The 18035-nt window shown below is 41.6% G+C and overlaps 1 protein-coding gene across 1 annotated transcript in view; it reads left to right on the forward strand.

The window, feature by feature from the left end:
* Positions 1–726: 726 nt before the first annotated feature.
* Itga4 (integrin subunit alpha 4) overlaps positions 727–18035 on the forward strand; it is an 82151-nt gene continuing 64842 nt past the window's right edge. Inside the window, exons 1-2 of the mRNA XM_059260784.1 lie at positions 727–1895; positions 2234–2355. Of these exons, the coding sequence (XP_059116767.1) occupies positions 1699–1895; positions 2234–2355 (319 nt within the window). The 5' untranslated portion in view covers positions 727–1698. The remainder of the gene's footprint in view (positions 1896–2233; positions 2356–18035) is intronic.

Raw genomic sequence — 18035 nt, forward strand, 5'->3', positions numbered from 1 at the left:
AGAAGGAATATTGTTTATATCTCCCACTGGGAGGGATTTTTAGCAAGAGGGCTGTTTTCAAAGCTTGGGGAAGGAAACAGGCTTGTCATAGCACGTTGCGTAATTGTAATCAGAGCGGTAGAAGTGAGGTTCTGCCCATTAGCCACTCTGCCACTATCCGCCCAGATCTATCCGCCCAGATCGGAGTTTAACCCCTCCTTCCCTTCTCCCCCTGGCTGACTGGGTCGCTCCCATGAATGTGCAGCCTAGCTCAACTGTCCTTGTCTTCCAACCCTCATCAAGGGTCCCCAAACATTCAAACTTGGTAGAACTTTTGTCTACCATCTGGCCCAACTTTTGCTGGATGCTCCAACAGTCTCGCAGGTTTGTGGCGGTGTCCGGAGGACCGGGTGCTGTCTGCTGCACCAAATGATCTGACTCAGTGAAAAGTGACAGCTCCGGGCTGTGCTATTTCGTTGGTTTACCTGGCAGGCAGACTCTTCTTTTTTCGTTTGTCTTTTCACGCAGCAGTGGTGAGGAGGCCCGCATCTCTCCTGCTAACAGTCACGGGCACTTGCAACTTGCTTGCTCCAGCGCGAAACCGGGCCCACGCGGAGTGCATTCAGCCAAGGCCAATCACCTGGTTCACATGGGCTGTGTCTTTCTTTGGCCTCCAGTGGCTCTGCAGAGGCTCAGTGTGACCTTGTTTCATGCTGCTGTCTACATTTCTGGTGGCAGGTGTGTCCTGAGGCAACTGAACGGCTCTGTGTACATAGAACAGGTTATGAAGAAGTGAACAGGAGGAGGAGTTTGCTTAGTGAGGCAAGTCACAGAATTTCCTTAGCTAGCCTGGGTTTGGAGTCAGGCCGTTGCCTGACTTGCTCATGCATACAGACTCTACTTAAGAGGAAGTGTGGAGAGGAAGGAAGCCAGCACAAGAGGGTGCAGGCCTGGGAGCTTTGAAGAGACTAGCCATAATGCCTTTGTCACCAAAATGCTCCCTAAGCGCCTCCGGGTGTGTGTAGGGGGCAATTTTTAATTTGTTGCAAACTATAATTTCTCTCTGCTACACAGCACTTAACTGGCAAAGGAAGTTCTAGAGGTTTCTCCACAGTCCTGGTCCCCAAATTTGGGGGATCACTATTGGTCACGGAGACTGGCCATGGAGGCCAGTCACTGCATGGAGTGCCTCAAGGCTAGGCATCTAGCCCCAGCCAACTTTCAAAAGGGAAAGTCCTGCCCCATTTGTGTTCCCCTCGGGGCCATTCTGGCTAAGCCCCAGAAACCTATAGCCATCCCCATACTCTGTGGGCTGCCAGAACCTGGCCAGGATGTGAGTCCCGGCAACCTAGGTCCCCTAGCGCCCCCTACAGCCGCGGCGGGGTGGGGGTGGGGATCGAGTTGGGGAACGGGAGACAAGGCTGTGAGCCACGGCACCACACCCAGGACCCCACCCAGATCACAGGAGCACTCAGCCCCCAGGCCACAGAAACGGGGCGTGGGCCGGGGCCTGAGGCATCCCTGGGCACTACGATTGCTCCGCCTGTGGCCACCAATTCCCCTCCCCTGGCGTCCCTCTCTCCGCCCCTGTCGCCCGCCAGTACCGGACACGCTGCTACACTTCATCTCTTGGGGCGCTCTTCGCCTTGGCCAACCGTCGCATCCTGTGCAACTCTGGTCAGTGGCCGTTTGGTGTTGAATGTTCCCCACCAAGAGTGCATGGCTGCGGAACCGAGGCGCAGACCCGGGCCCCGAGGGGTCGCCCTCTGGGAAGCGGTGATGCTGTTGTTGTACCTGGAAGTGCCTGCGGGGTACCCCTACAACCTGGACCCCGAGAGCGCGCTGCTGTACCAGGGCCCCTCCGGCACTCTGTTTGGCTACTCGGTGGTGCTGCACAGCCACGGGGAAAAGCGCTGGTGAGTGCGCCCTCCCCAAGAGGCATGTAGCAGCGCCTCCCCGCCTCTTGGATTCCTTGTCTGAATCAAACTTTCCGCCGTCCTGGGAGGTCAGAGGAAAGCCTAGCTTCAGCCAGCTGGCTCACTGGAGAGCCTTAGAACTAACTTATCTTAGGATGACAGCCCCCAGGGTGCTCCTGGTACCTGGTGCTGGAGTTCTGAGTCTCGGGTGATGGTGATGGGCAGAGGACGTGGGCGCCGCTTCCCATGCTGCCCACTGCACAGCTGTGGTAACTCGGGGCAGGGTAGGTGGGCAGACTGGCTCACATCTGAGCGAACTTGCCTGGTTCTCGCTTTAGGCTCATCGCGGGGGCGCCCACTGCCAGCTGGCTCTCCAATGCCTCAGTGGTCAATCCTGGGGCGATTTACAGATGCAGGATCGGAGCGAATCCAGGCCAGACCTGCGAACAGCTCCAGCTGGGTGAGTTGAGTCCTGGACCAGGAGATAATGAACTTTCTCTTCTCATGGGCCCATTGTTGGATAAGTTTTGGAAGACTTCGCGATGCCAGTTTCTTCTAGTTTAAAGTGCATGCTTTTCGATTTTAACCCCATGGCAGCTTGCTTCTGGTGATATTTGCCTTTTCCTTGCTTGAGGCTGTAGCTGATGGCAGTATCTGATAAAAGCTCTCTCAGAGAAAGTTTCTTAGAATGCCTTTTGGCCAGCCACCTCTCACCCTCTACCATGTGTAAAACCTGCTTCAAAGCCAGAGGACCCAGCCCAGAGAAGGATTGTTAAAGATTGTGCTTGATCTCTGACGTCTCAACCTTGATCTAGACTCACATCAGAAGTAAAAACTTCGATTGACCCCACATCCCGTCCTTTATTTAGCCCAAGGGCTTTCCTTTCTCTTTCTTCCATAGAATATATACCATAAAAGAACAGGAGGGGAAAAAATGGCATGTCAACTGTTAAAATCATTAATATAGGAGGTCTAACGTATAATTATTAATTTTCCTCCTCTCAGATTCTCCTGTTAAGCAGGCCTGTCTTCAGCCCTCATTTCTTTATGTCTTTAAGTTTACAGAAACTTGAGACATGTGTGCTGATGGGGGAGGGGACAAGTTTCATGTTTCAAAGTCAAAAGCAAATTTGCTGCGCACAGACACATGGGAAAAGAAAGGGGAACTAATAGTAATTTAGATTTGTCTTGCTCCTAGCACTGTTGTGTATATTGCTCAATGTTTTCCCCTCAAAGCAACTCTAGGTTATGACTGTAATGTTTCTGTTTTCCACAGTAGGACTCCAACACAGAGAGCTGTCTGTGGGTTCCTCCTTCAAAATTACTTACCGAGGCTTAGCCTTACACTTCAGTTGTACATGTTCAGTGAAGAGAAAACCAAATGAAGGGTTTAGAGTGCTGGCTATAGCGATGATCTCTCATCTATGATGATGAATTATAGGTGATAATTGGGACAAAGATTGCCTTATTTTGTCTTTAACTTTTTAGAGTCATCTTTGTGTTGTTTGCTTGCCTGTTTTGTTCTGTTTCTTTCTTTGCACTTGTCCCTCAGCACCCATAAAAATGCAGGAGTTATCTGTGCATTGAACTAGGCTGCTGCTGACACGAAAGTGCAAAGCGCATTGGGAGTGGGAAGACACAAAGAGAGACAGGGAAGAGGACGACACGAACAGGAGAGGGAGAGAAACAGCAAAACCAAATTTTATTTGGGAAAACAAGCTATTGTGAAACTTAGTTCTTTGTAAAGGAGAGATGGGCCTCAGAGCATCATTAGGCACCCCCTATTCCAAACCGCAGACAGGACTGACAGAGCTGTGTCTTCGGAATGATTTTGCCAAGTATTTTCATTGCCTGAGAGAGCTGTGCAGTGAATGAAGCCTTGATCTGACAGAAGCTTCACAGGGTCTCCGGTCCTGGCATTCTTTCCAGATCCATGACATGACATCCTGCCCGGGGGGCACTGGATCTATTTATGGAGGCTTGTGTTTGACCGGAAAGATCATGTCCTGGGATAGGCTTTTAGATGATGGCAGCTGTCAATTAAAGGAAAACCTAAATTCACTGCAGTGTAGAGCACAGAGTTTGCCACAGACATTCAAGCACAGTAGATACATAAAGAACATTGCACGTTTTGGGATGGATGAATAAAGAAAAGCACAAGTTTGCTAGTTCTCAGCTTGATTGGTGGGTAGAAGAGTTAGCAATGGTAACCCAAAGTGCTGTTCCTTACCTTCAAGAATTGAGTCAACAACAAAAACACTGAGATGAAAGACACAAAATGGAGTGTAAGGTCCTAGTCAATTGACTGGTTACAACATCCACTATGGTAACACTTAGAATGTTTTTGTAAGGGAATTGGCTGAAGTTAATTCTCCGGGAACATTCTGAACAATACATTCCTAGTTTCTACAGAGAAAATTGTTTCTTCATTGAAAACAAATTCAAAAGTAATTTAAAGCTACTAGTAAGGTAAAATACTAATGCTCATGTCCAGAAAGAAAGCTAAAAAAAAAATCACCAATTGATTAGCAGAAACATAGTAAGACTGTAAGGTTTATAGACTATGCACTATTAGTTTTGAACACATTTTGTGTGTGTATGTATGTGTGTGCAGAAAGAGAGAAAGGAGAAAGCTACCTACACACACACAAAAATCTTCTGGATGACTGAGCTATTTATAATTTTTAAAATAATTTTATTTATATTTAACTATATATATAATGTATATGTAAATAATTATACTTATAATTATATAAATAATTGTAATTATCTTATGTAGAATGTAAGTGATTATATTATGAAGTTTAAAAATACTTAGCTTAGCTGGGCATGGTGGCACATGTCTTTAATTCCAGCACTGAGGAGGCAGAGGCAGATAGACCTCTGTGAGTTCAGGTCCAAGCCAGCCTGATCTACATAGGAGTTCTAGGACAACCAGAGCTGCATAGTGAGACCCTGTCTCAAACTCTGCCCCTGACAAATACTTAGCTCAATATCCAGACATTGAAAAATGAGTTATTTATTTTCTAATTAAAATATATGTGAGATCTGCAATAAAATGTTATCAAAATAAGTAATTAGGGTCAATTAATGAACTAAAAATAAAAGGTTAATTGTATAAACAAAAAATACAACAAATTGAAATGAAGCAAATGAAAAAGAAGTCACTGGCCCATCACAAAAGTTGTGTTAGAGCTGTTGTAGCTATCTCTTGCCTCTGGAATAACTGTACTTCTTATCATGATTCTAAAAGTGTCCAGTCTTGTGAAATGGTGTCTATCAGATGTTTGGTTCAAAATATCCAAAATATCATGAGTTGTTTTAACGTCTCTGTAGAATGTCAGACAAATGGCTGACTCAGATAGACTCCTAGCCTCTCCCACCCTAGCGTCGTCTGTGGCTGATGTCATGACATACCATGCTGTATTCACTATAGCCATAATCAGAGTCAAGCAGGCATACTCATTTATCTAGCATGCTCAGGGGAGACGTTGGCAGTGCCCCTTCAGCAGACCAAATTGGCTGCTGAGGTAACACCAGCAGAGTTGCTTCTATAGCACCCAGGGTGTTTTCTTCCTGTGTTCTCAGCCTCTTTCTGGCACTCTGCCTGTCTCAGAGGTATCTGTTGTTTTGTACTCCCTTGCTACTTCCTTCCATGAACAAAAAAGTGGTCTCCCCTCAGGAGGACCGAGGTCTACATCTACTTGTGCAGATAGTGTCTAAGTAGGTCATGGTGATTTCCACATGTCCACTCTCTTCTCTGTCAGCTACTCTGTACCCTTACTGGGGGTTGTTTGATGAATTTGGTCCCTGAGAGTCAGGATGATAAAAATAATGACTCCATAATTAATACATTTAAGCATGATCCATGCTTAAAACACAATAGTCAGCAAAGCAGAACACAATAACAATACATGAATGATTATCAGGTTTATTTGGGTATCAAAAGACACTCCAGATTTTTAATACTTTGTAGTTACCACAAATGTCTTCCCTTAATCCCGTGTGTGTGTGTGTGTGTGTGTGTGTGTGTGTGTTTGTGTGTGTGTATGGAGAGAGAGAGAGAGAGAGAGAGAGAGAGAGAGAGAGACAGAGACAGAGACAGAGAGAGAGACAGAGAGAGAGACAGAGAGACAGAGAGACAGAGAGGAGACCGTGGCTCTGGATGACTGACTTACACATGCAGCAGGGGAACCTACCTAGGGAAAAGAATCTAAAGTTACACAGTTACACAGTTACACAGTTCAAGAAAGTAGCCACTGGCCACATGTGGCTTTTGAGGATAGGAAACGTCTGCAGTGAGAAGTTGTATTAAGTAATTTACCCAGTAGATGTCTGAGATAGTACAAAACTACATTATGATTACCCCATTGAAAGAAATATCTTAAAGTAGTATTCATAGCTTAATAAGTCTTGAATTGATTTAACATTCCTTTTTACCTTTGTAATATGGCAGCCTTTCATTTAAAAATGTCGTGTGAGCACACATTACATCTCTATTGGACAGGACTAATCCCTCTGAAAACTTTCCTTGGGTGGGAGCACTCCTGCATCTGTGCCTGGGTGGGTAGGACCCTCACTTCCCCTCATGTGCAGAGCTCTGGCTGTAGAGCGGTTAAGCTTCCTGTCTGGGCTTCTCTTTCTCTTGCTGGAAAGACCAAGGGTCCATAACAACTTGGTTACTGTTGCTGATTTTGAAAATATTTCTGGAAATAACATTGTCTTAGGAAATCTCCTGTTTTTATATTTCATACCCTACTTTGAAACTGGTCAAGTTCCTAAGCATTGCATCATTTCTACCTGATTGGCAGGGATTAGTAATGCTAGAATACAAATACTTAACTATTCAAACTTCATATGTGTTCTGGGTGATGTTCTTTTTATTTGCAACAAGCCTAAAATTATAGCTTATGAAGCTGAGATTAATACAGATTGGTCAACCTGAAAAATTGTCCCTGAACACAGGCCATTCTGTACACAGAAAATCATGGTATAGGATGCCATTAATAAGTCGAGGTTAAAAGGTAGAAGCTGGGGTTAGCCAAATGGCTTAGTTGTTGAAGGTGTATATCACTCTGGCAAAGGACCCAAGTTCAATTCCAGCATCCACATCAGGCAGCTTGCAATCACCTGTGATGCTCCAGGGGCATCCAATGTGTCTGGTCTCCAAGAGTACCTACATACATCCATGGTACATACACACACACACACACAGACACACACACACACAATTAATATTTTTAAAAGATTAGAAGTTCCCCAATCTCCCATACTTGACCTCTCAAAGGGTGAGATGTCCTTCTAATTGGAGAGATGCTTTCTTAAACACAATTCTTTTTGATATATGCTTATATGCTCATTGGCTAATATTTCTAATGGCTAAGATACTTTTCCGTGGCAAGAGATCTGGGGCCATGTATTACTACTCCATTGTGCATATGGCTCATGTATTCATTTAGTTATAAACTGAGAGATATCCAAGGATCAGACCTAAGTGCATAAAAGCAACACATTCTTTGTACAACAGTTTTCCTACCTAAGTGTTCATGTTGGAGGAAACTGTGATGGGAAGAACTAATGACAAGAACAAAGTAGTGAGGAACTGAGACTCATGTCAGGACAGAGTAAGTCTCAGCTAGAGGAAGAGATTATAAAAATAATATGCCACTGGGGGTGTGGCCATTGGTAGGTTCCCATGCTGCAGTGGATGGCTCCACAGCCTTGTACTTATGGACAGCTAATTGGACTTAGTGAATTATTAGAAACAGGAAGAAGGACAGTAAGAGGAAGAGCAAGAGGAGGAGGAAATAATGACAGAAGAAGGAGGTGCTGGAGGAAATGAAGTTATACCTGGTTATATTTCATTTCATACATCAATGAAATTTCATTGAATATAAAAGAAAAAAAACATTCCAGACAGAACAATCATTGTGCATGGAAAGCCAAGGTCTTTGAGAGCACAGTACTTCTGAAGAACTTAAAACCAAGTAGGATTGTATTGCAGAGTGATATGCATGATAGATTACAGAGGTAATCAGAGATTATTTCTGGAACAACATGGCTTTGAACCTATCCTGTGAAGTTTAAAACTTTGAAGTGGAGGGTTCAGATTGTGTGTTTGACACATAGTATTCTAGTGTGGTATAATGAGTACTTTGTAGTCAATATATGGAGACTAAGAATAATATGACAGTTTTTCCTATAATAGAGGCTACTGATGTTAAGTCCCTAAGTAGTACAGTGGTAGATGTGATGGAGAAAACCAGAGATCTACAGATGTTTAGAGGATGGATTCAGAAATACTTGGTACTTTTTAAATGAGTTAAACACTAGGAAAAAGAAATCATCAAAGATGTCACTGAAGGTTCTGATTTTTGGGGTATTGGATGGATAACGGTGATAGGTACTCTAAAAGGGTAGAACAGCAGGTTTTCTGGAAGGCCATGTATTCCATTGGTGTGAAGTTTATACGACACAAAAGTAGATATCTATGAGTGAGATTTTTATGCCTGAGGACCAGAGAGAAGACTGTACCAACAATTCAGAGTCAAGAGTGATTTATATGGAAGGGACAGTCAACTCCATAGGGATGAATGAGCTTAACATGAAAACTGTAAGATACGCAGATCAGAAGACCAAGGGTAGACACTAAGACTCCTACAACTAGAGAAGGGGCAAGAATAGTACTACTGAAGTCCATTTCAACTTAAATCATCCATGGAGCTTTAAGAATACCTGTTCTAGTTGCCCTGTCTCAAAATAATTGTCTCTAGGAGTTTGTCCAAAAAATGGAAGCAGGAGTTTCCAGAGGTCCAAGGATGGTTTCAATGTTCATCCATGGTTGAGAACCACTGGAGAAGAAAGAAGGGGCCTCGAGAAAGATAGAGCCTAAGAGGTAGCCAGAAAATCAGGTGCATCAGGCATTGTAGAAGTCAGAGGATGAGAGGGTTTTGAGAAAGGGTTTGTGGTTGGGAGTGTTAAAAGGCCCTAGACATCACAAAAGGTAAGAACTTAGGTAGCTTCTCTGTGTTAGAGAGAATAGATTCATCAATAACCTTGGGAAGACTAGTTTTAAGTGACAAAGACACTACAAAGACTTGAGACATGAAGAATGAGAGCAGAAGATAACCCTTCCCATTGGATCTTCCTTCAACCCCTTAGCATGCTATATCCAAGAAATAAAGTGGAATAAGATGCAATTGAAAGGCATAATGAATTCAGTCTAGATGATGAAAGAGAGAGGCAGGTGAGTGCATCATTAGTAATGACAGACAATCATTGGCAGGAACAAGAAATCAGGTCCATCTGATACACTTTCTGGTGTGGGTAGGGCTGAGGAGTAAGCCAGTTTTCACTGCTTTAGATGACCACACAGGAAGAGCTCAATATAGCTAAAATGAATAGATACATTTTTCAGAGTTAGTGGTATTTTACAGACTTTGTTGCCAAATGCACCATTTCCCCCAGTGGGGCTTCATCAGCCTACATTCTGAAGGCTTTGTGGCTTCTCCCCAGGAGACGTCATTACCAATCCTGAGAGGTTTGGAAGTGACTGTCTTAAGAAGAAAGTTTCAGAACAGCTCAGTGTGGGGAATTAGAATGTGGAAGTGGGTTTGTAAGTGACTGGACCAAGCTCAGAAATTCCATGTTTGTTTCCATGTCCTTAGTTTATACCTACATTTTTTTTTTTTAAAATTGTGAGAATTCTTTTTCAGTTTTGAAACACTGTAATTCATAATGAATATGTTCAGAAATAATAAGAGCTTATTTATTTTTCAGACCCCTTTTGTTTGGAAGGGTGTCTATGTCTCTAAAGTGAATTAGATATGTTCTTCTCAAATTTTGCCTTGGGCTGAAGAGATGCCTCAGTGGTTGAAGGTCAGGCTTAAGTCACACCTGATCTGCAGACAATGTGTCAGTTTATAGCACCTGCGGAACTTCCCCAGCATGACTTCACTCTGGGCTCAGGCTCTGTTTTCCTGGGAAGATTTTTTTTTTCTACTGGGCATTATATTTGATCACTTTTGTGGGGCAACTACGGTTTCTGCAATGTTTTATTCTAGCCTTTTCAACTCGCTACAGAGAAATGCCTCTGATATCTGTAACTCTTCATCCTGGTGTGAGTCTTCACTGGCAAGGAAAATATGACAGCTCCTCACCGATTTTCCTTAAATCTTGCTGTCTTACCATCCATCTATAGTTCCCCCCCACCCCCGCCACCTATTTTACATGTGAACTGCAAAAGACAAAAACCAAAAACCAAAAACCAAAACAAAAAACAGGAACACAGCATTTCAGGATGGACCACTCTAGGTTTAAGTGCAAGCAGGTTCCCCTGGATTTATTTTCTGTTTAGATTTTGTAGCGTGCTTGGGTGAGTAAAGGTGCTTGCTATGTCAACTAACAAGAAATGGGGGCAGGAGCATCAACCAGAGGCTCCTGGGCCAGCTAGCCTGGAGTACACAGCACAGTGGTTAAGGAAGATCCTGTCTCAGCAAGGTGGAAGGCTAGGAACTAGTGTCGACTTGATCTCTGGACTATACATAGGCACCCCCCCCAACACACACACAAATATATATAAAAATTTTAAAGTATTCAAAATAGTATCCATTTAAGTTTTGCAAATGAATCTTTAAGTCCAAGAAATTACCAGACAACCACGAAAGTAGGAATTTTTTTCCTTTATTATTTTCTAATGTCAGAAACAAGTGTTACTAAATTTTAGTGGTAAATTATTTTAGAATTAGAATTAGTCCAGAGTTGGTTTGTTACTAATGCCAGCATTTGAAAAGCTAACCCTGAGAAGCTGGCTGTTTGTGTTGGTCTTTCTCCCTGCCCCCCCCACCCTCACCCCCTACCAGGAGTTAGTTGTGTGACCTTGAACATCGTCTCTCCTTGTTAAAGCTTCTCTATATTTGGTGCTGGTATTCACAATAACGTCTACTTCAAGAATGCTTTGAAAACGTTAGTTAATATGTGTGTTTATAGCTATTAAAATGCACTTGGTACACAGAAAGAATATAGTACATAATAGAATGACTCTCCTACCTTAAGTTATTCCCATCAAACATACCCATTGGAATACATTTTTCCCTTGTAGCTATTATAAGAAGTGTTATGGGTTTCCTGGAGGATTTTGAAGAAACTAAGAGACCAGCAGAGACCCTGAACCTAGAATCAGGTCTCCACAAATGACCTTGTTTTCTATAGTTCTGAGGCTTCAGAATGATTCAGGACCAATTCACATTTACAGAGTTTCAACCCTACAACATGATGCTATTGCTCCATAGGGACGGTCACTGTGGTGGCAAACCTTCTACTGGAGTAGAAAAGAACAGAACAGGACAGGACAGAACAGGACAGAACAGAACAGAACAGGACAGGACAGGACAGGACAGGACAGGACAGGACAGGACAGAACAGGACAGGACAGGACAGGACAACAGAACAGAACAAGACAGGATAGGACAGGACAGGACAGGACAGAACAGGACAGGACAGGACAGGACAGAACAGGACAGGACAGGACAGGACAGGACAGGACAGGAGAAAGTTTAGAGGACTGAAGTATCTGGCTTTGCCAGGCCTGTGGATTAATGGATTGCACAGACTCTTTTTCATATAACGGCATATAAAGTATGCCCACTAGCCATTATTAGATTTTGCTAGCCATCCTAAGACCACATTTAAAGACCTCTTCTTAACTAAAGGAAAATACCTTGAGAATGGTATCTCGTTTGGACATTTAATTTGATATTTTCATTTCTGCTTGGCTCTAGATTCGCTGGAAAGTGTCTTGAACATTTGACACTGTCCATGTCCTGTGCCACCTTTAACATGTTGGTGTTATGGTTTCCATAACTCCAAATCATTTGGATTGCTATTGAGTTCTTAAACATCCCTGTTATCTTTTAGAAGAATCACCATCATGTTTAATTAGATATGTGAGAAAATTGCATTTTTAATCATAGATTTTATAATATAATGGACTTATTAGTAACTCTGGTTTGATAGGACAAACTAAAGGAACGGGCCATTTGGGTTATAGCTGGAGGTTGCTGCTCAACTCTCACAACACTGTGAGCGCCCTCTGGCGTCTAAATTAAAATCAGCAGAAGGCAGGTTCCTTGGGAGGTGGAAGCATTTGCCATTTATTGACCACCTACTAGGCGCTGGGCAGCTGTATATGCACAGGCATGAGTTTCTGTAATCCATATGTGTATGGATTGGTAGGTTTGATAAGTTGTTCATTTCATCTACCACTTTAGTTCTAGATGATTTTTTTTCTGATATTCTGAATTTGTGTAGATAATGGATTTTTAACAGGTTATTTTTACTCAGCAATGATTACTTCCTTAAAAAAGATATCTGAAGTTAATGTCTCCATAGAACATAGGAAAATCAAGAGTTGTTCACTTTCTATGATTGACAAAAAAAAAAAAAAAAGGACAGGCTGGCCCAGTCTTAAATGTATGATGTTTATCGTGTAAGAACTTCATATTCAAAAGACAGAAGCAATTTAAAGTAAAGGCTTTTGTTATTTTTCTGAAAACTGAAACTGTGTCATAAGTTTTGAAAGAACAGATGCACTTACGCACTCTCTTACTCTTCAGAGAGTGGAACTGAGCACCCCCACCAAATGTCTGCTGGGGAAGCCACAGAACAGTGACGCAGGTGGATAAACCAGACGTACCATTACACACACACACAAAGCCCCAGCCTTCCTGACTGCAAAGCATTTCATTTAAACCCTCAAAGGTCTAGAAAAAAAGGCCCTGAAGACTGACCTTTCCATTGGGTTCTTATTTCTTCAGTAGAAATTCCTCAGTACTGAAGGTGACTAACATGGAGGAGAAGGGCAGGGCCGGACAGGGGTCAAGGAATTGAGAAGCTTCATGAACAGTACAGAGTTGTACAGAGTTGACTTAATGAGTTATGTGATAAGTTTCAGGCCAGCTTGAGCTAGAGAGGCCCTGTCTCAAAAAAAAAAAAAGTTTATTTACATTCTGTGCAGAATTGCTATATTTCACACATTCTCAGATGGAAAAAAAAACAGATTTAGGATGTGAAATTGAATTCAGCTAATTCACACATCTGAATATTTGTAGAATTCTATTGTCAATGTTTTAGAATCATGGGAAACAACACAAAGATCAAAGGTGTTTTTTTTTTTTTTTTTTATTCTAATCGTTTGATTTACTGGCTTCACAAATTTGGTAAGTTCTTGACTCCTTTAAGATTTAGCGTTGTGGCTAAGGCGATCCTTCAGGTGGCAAAGTGTTTTCTGTGCAAGCATGAGGAACTCTGTTCAATTCCCAGCATCCATGTAAAAGTCAGGCACTGGAACAAGCCTCTAGTCTCAGCACTGGGGAGGTGGAGACAGGAGGATCCTTGGATCTCACTGGCCAGCCAATCTAGCTAAGAAGATAAGCTCCAGGTTTTATGAGAGACTCTACCTCAAAAAAATACAGTAGAGAGCAATGGAAGACTCCCTGGCTAACCTCTCACCAAACATATGTATTCACCCATGTGTACACACAGGATTTTACACATTCACGGGATTCAATTTTCTCATGAACAAAGGGATTAATAATGCAGTCTCCTGGCCTTACTGTAAGAATAAACAGTGCTCATGATAAAGCTTCCCATAAAGTGATGGGCTATGTCTATTTTATACAAGAGGATTATGCTGTCACCTATATACAGCTTAGTGTTTAACCAAATCCTTAAGATAACATTGATAATGATATCATCATCTAATGTTCTATGTTCTATGCCCAGTTCTTGTCCAAGCACATCACATGTCTCATTTTTTTCCCAGAATCCCTGCAGGAACCCACAGATCCCAAGTGACTTACCATCTCAAGTTACCCTACTCCCAGTCACACTTGGAAAGATCTTCAAACTCAAGTGCAATGTCCTTCACACCATCTGTTACTATGTCTTAATATTTAAGGAAATAGTATTGTGGAGGAGATGTAGGGAAGATAGAAACAAATCGACTTTCTTTTATCTCTAAGTTTGGTGAAAACACTGTAGTCCTTTGCCATATCTAAGGGGTTATTATGGTGGTATAATATATTTCAAAATCCTCCATCCACAAATATGTATCAAGTGCCTGCTTGCTATGTGAGCAGCAGTGTTCTATGCTATGAGAATACTACTGTCAAAACACAGCCAGTCTCTCTTCCTTGAGGCAGTATAGAAGATAAAATCTCTAGTCTTCCATTGTCCCTGCTCTATTTTCTGAGTGCTGATAGCAATACCAAGGAGGTGAATAGCAAAACAAAAGTGAGGGGAAGGAGGAGTAGTAAGGAGAGTACCCAGTTAGCTTTGTACTAATCATCTTATTTTTCTCATTAAAATTACTAATTTTCATTTATGTATATGTTTGTATATACCGGTAGAAATCAATAGTTGGAAATTAAAAACTAACATAGTAGGCATATACCTACTGGAAATGAGAAATGTGTATTATACAATATATTTCCTCCCCAATTTGAAAAAAAAAAGAATAAGCTTAATTCTTAGAGTAAGGGGCATGGCTTCAATATGGATTTTCCCCCTTAATTTGTACTGGGGAAAAGCATTCAACTGTGCTAAGAATTAGCCATTTTAAGTGCAAAGGAGTGGAAAAAGGTCATATGCTTATTTCCATTCACTTCCTTTATATTAAACCATGTAAAGGACTGATTTAGTTTGCTAAAAGTTTAGCTTAGTAATGTATAAGTTGACATGAAAACTGGATTATAAATCATTGCAGCATGACATTGGGTAAAGTAAATATAGATTTGTTTATGGTCTTTTCAGGGACACTTATGAAACTGTCTTTTTGGTGACAGTCTTCAGAAACGTCACCTCTGTCCACATGAATTCCAAATTTCTTCATAAAAAAAGTACATTTAGTATTTAATTGTCTATTCCACCACCTAGCTGAAACATACTAGGACAGATATTTCTGTTAACTCCTTTACACAGAATGGTAGACGCAGAACGTATAGAGGTTAAGGGAACTGTGACCCTTGGATACAGTTTCTTATTATGTGGTGACCATCAATCATAAAATTATTTCATTGCTACTTCATAACTGTAACCTTGCTACTGTTATGAATCATATTGAAAATATCTGATACGCAGGATATCTGATATGTGAACCCTGTGAAAGGGTCATTTGACCCCCAAAAGGTCACAACCAATTGGCTAAGAACTACTGTCTTAGAGGTCTGAGAAAAGCTTAAGATGTGGAGATCTTGTCCTTTCTGCTGGGATTTTTCTGGAACTCCCAAAGAGAATGGGAAAATGTTCCAGAAACCAAGGAAGTTCAGAGCTGAATGGTGACTTACAGACTATTTCTGGAACTGATTCTGTCTAATAACCAGTGCTGAAATTCCCTATGTGTTGTGGTTGAAGTTGAGGGTTAGCTCTCTGGGAAACAGTGTCAAGAAGTGAAAAGAAGAAATATCACAACATGTATGTGTGTGTAGATGTCTGTGTGTATATGAGCATATGCATATAAAAATAATTCCTGACAGTTTTATTATTTTCATTCCTTTATGGCTTTATAGTCATTCTTTTGACACATATCTTGAACTGAAGATATGCAACACAAAGAGAAGATTGCTCTTTCCATTTATAGAGTTCCATTTTCAGCACTTCTTTCTGGGTTTTGTGTTGGGATGGAATGATGATCAATAAGATCTGAGCTTGCCCGAGATGAGTAACATCAGTGCTAAACCTTTGAAGCAGAGCAGAGCAGCTGCAAACGAATGTAGCTAATCCCAGTCAAAAGGAAGCCCTCCTTCCTATTGGTTAATGAATCAATGTAATTTCTTCCCAGGGATCATATCCTATGTCAATAAAAGCCCTTGATTGCTAAGGTTGACAGTCCTTTCTATAGAGTAGATAAATTATATGTTTATATTGTGTATATATTATATATTTTTAAATTACCATAAATCAGAGACTTTATATATAAATTAGAAAGTATCTGTTGTTTGGAACCACATAATAACACATGGGAAAGACTCTGTCTGGTGGTACTTAAACCTATCCCCCCCCCATTTCCCACATGCCCACTCACTAGGTGCTTATTCTGCTCAAGAGCAACTTAATCTCACCACTAGAATCCTGAGAAAGTCTGACCACATTTCATGTCATGTAAACATCTCTTCTCGTGGCTTCTGGAGGGCCTTTTGTTCTACTTCTAAGAATCATTGGTTTTCATGCAGAATTAAGAGCAGGGGAAGAGAGGGATGTGAGTCACACTGGAAGTAAAGGCCTAGGACCTTATTAGCTCTCTGAAATCATCCTCAACAAGCCCGGTCATATAGAAGTCCTTCTGGAGGGCTCAGAAAACCCCAGAAATGGAGAGAAGGGCGTTGGATGATAAGAAAGGGGCACAGTGAGCAGGAAGGCTAGGCAGCAACAGCGGTAACTGTCATCTGCAGGGCTAACACGACTGAGCAGGAAGCAGCTTGGATGAAACAGATAACAGCTTAACTTGGCAAAGGTGTCTCTAATGTTCATTTAAAAGCATAGGAAACAGAACTCAGCTAAGAAACACATAATTGCATACAGCATGCTATTCTTGCATATATGAACTTCTGGGCCATTTTCAGCTAACAATTTGCATGATATCATTTTTGTGGTTCCAAAGCACTGTGTTTGTTGTTTTTAAACTTGGTGACTATCTCTAGAAGAGAACATTTGTTTGCAAATATCAAATATAATCTTGGGGAAAACACCCATTTTTCATCCGTATGTGAACAGTGAAGGTAGCATTTATAGGCCCGTGTGCTCCTGTCTTTGAAAATGACAGCTGAACTGGAGGTGAATTAACTGGGTGTTATCTATAATTTTAGAAACAGTTTGGTATTTTCAGAGGTGATATGTCGTTGATTCTTATGGTAATGGAGCTTCAACTGCAGGCAGACTGGGTCTATCTTTGATGACCTGTTTTTGACATTAATTTTTAAATGTTGATAATTTTAGAGACAAGTCAAACTAAACACTGTATCACAATGAAAATTAAATTTTCTTTTGGCCCCCCTTCTTAATTCTCCTGTATTGGTTTAGTATCATGTTGTTCTAGTAGCTCCCTGTGTTAAATGTTTTTACCCTATTGACTGACACACAATATAAATACCTTTAATTCGTTGGCTTTCTTTTCCTTCCCCATTCTCCTCTCTCCTACCTCCACTCAAGCTTTCTTTCATAATTTTCACACAGAAGATTATCCATGTCCATTTGGACCATTTTTTATCAGGGTTTGGGCTATGGCAAGCCTCTCTCCTGTTGCTCAGCAGTATTCTTTCTCTGGGTCTCTTTGCTTTCATTTCTCAGTCCATCTCTCCTGGAATACTCTACTAGTAGTGGTAGGCCTCATTGTTTTCCAAGAAAACAAGCCAGCAACACATTATCCATGTTCTATTCTAACCATGCTCCCAACACGATCTGAAATGACCCCTGCAATAGACAGGCCTGCCTGGACTCAGGGAATAAGACTCCAGAGGAGAGTTTGGGAAACTTCCTTCAGCTCAGTTGTGTTGAAGGATTAGGTATTTCCATGATAGTCCCAAATATCTTCCTATGCTTCTTACACAAAATCTTTTTGACTCAGAAAGCCAATACAAATGATTTCATTTGAAATATACCATCTTTATCAATGTAGGCATTGTGAGGTTCCCCAGGAAACTGTACATAGGGTTAAGGTTAGAGGGGTAAGCAGGTACTTAATGATAAGAAGACCAGTGCAGGGAATTTTGCCATAGCAGTATAAAAACTTGGTGACCAGTGTTCAAAGTAAAGAAATCCAGCTTCCCATATGCTTACCTCCTCTAATTGCTGCTAGTGCATTTATCTGCTGTTGCAACTGAGCACAGAATATTCAAGTGTTGACTGAAGATAAAATGTAAAGATAGCAAAAAATAATCTATGACACCCATCTTATTCTTCCTCCAATCAAGGATTTGAAATCACTTTAATGCAGAGTTTTACTAAGACTCCGGCTCAACAGCAAAGGGATTGTCCTGGCAAATGAAAGATCATTGCTATAAAGATGACTGTTGTACACTTTAGCAGGACTATGTCCCACCTGAGTATTTCCTTCATGCTGGCCTTTTCTGCAATTTATGCATTTGC

Source organism: Peromyscus eremicus, chromosome 4, assembly GCF_949786415.1.
Source record: "Peromyscus eremicus chromosome 4, PerEre_H2_v1, whole genome shotgun sequence".
NCBI classification, from domain to species: domain Eukaryota; kingdom Metazoa; phylum Chordata; class Mammalia; order Rodentia; family Cricetidae; genus Peromyscus; species Peromyscus eremicus.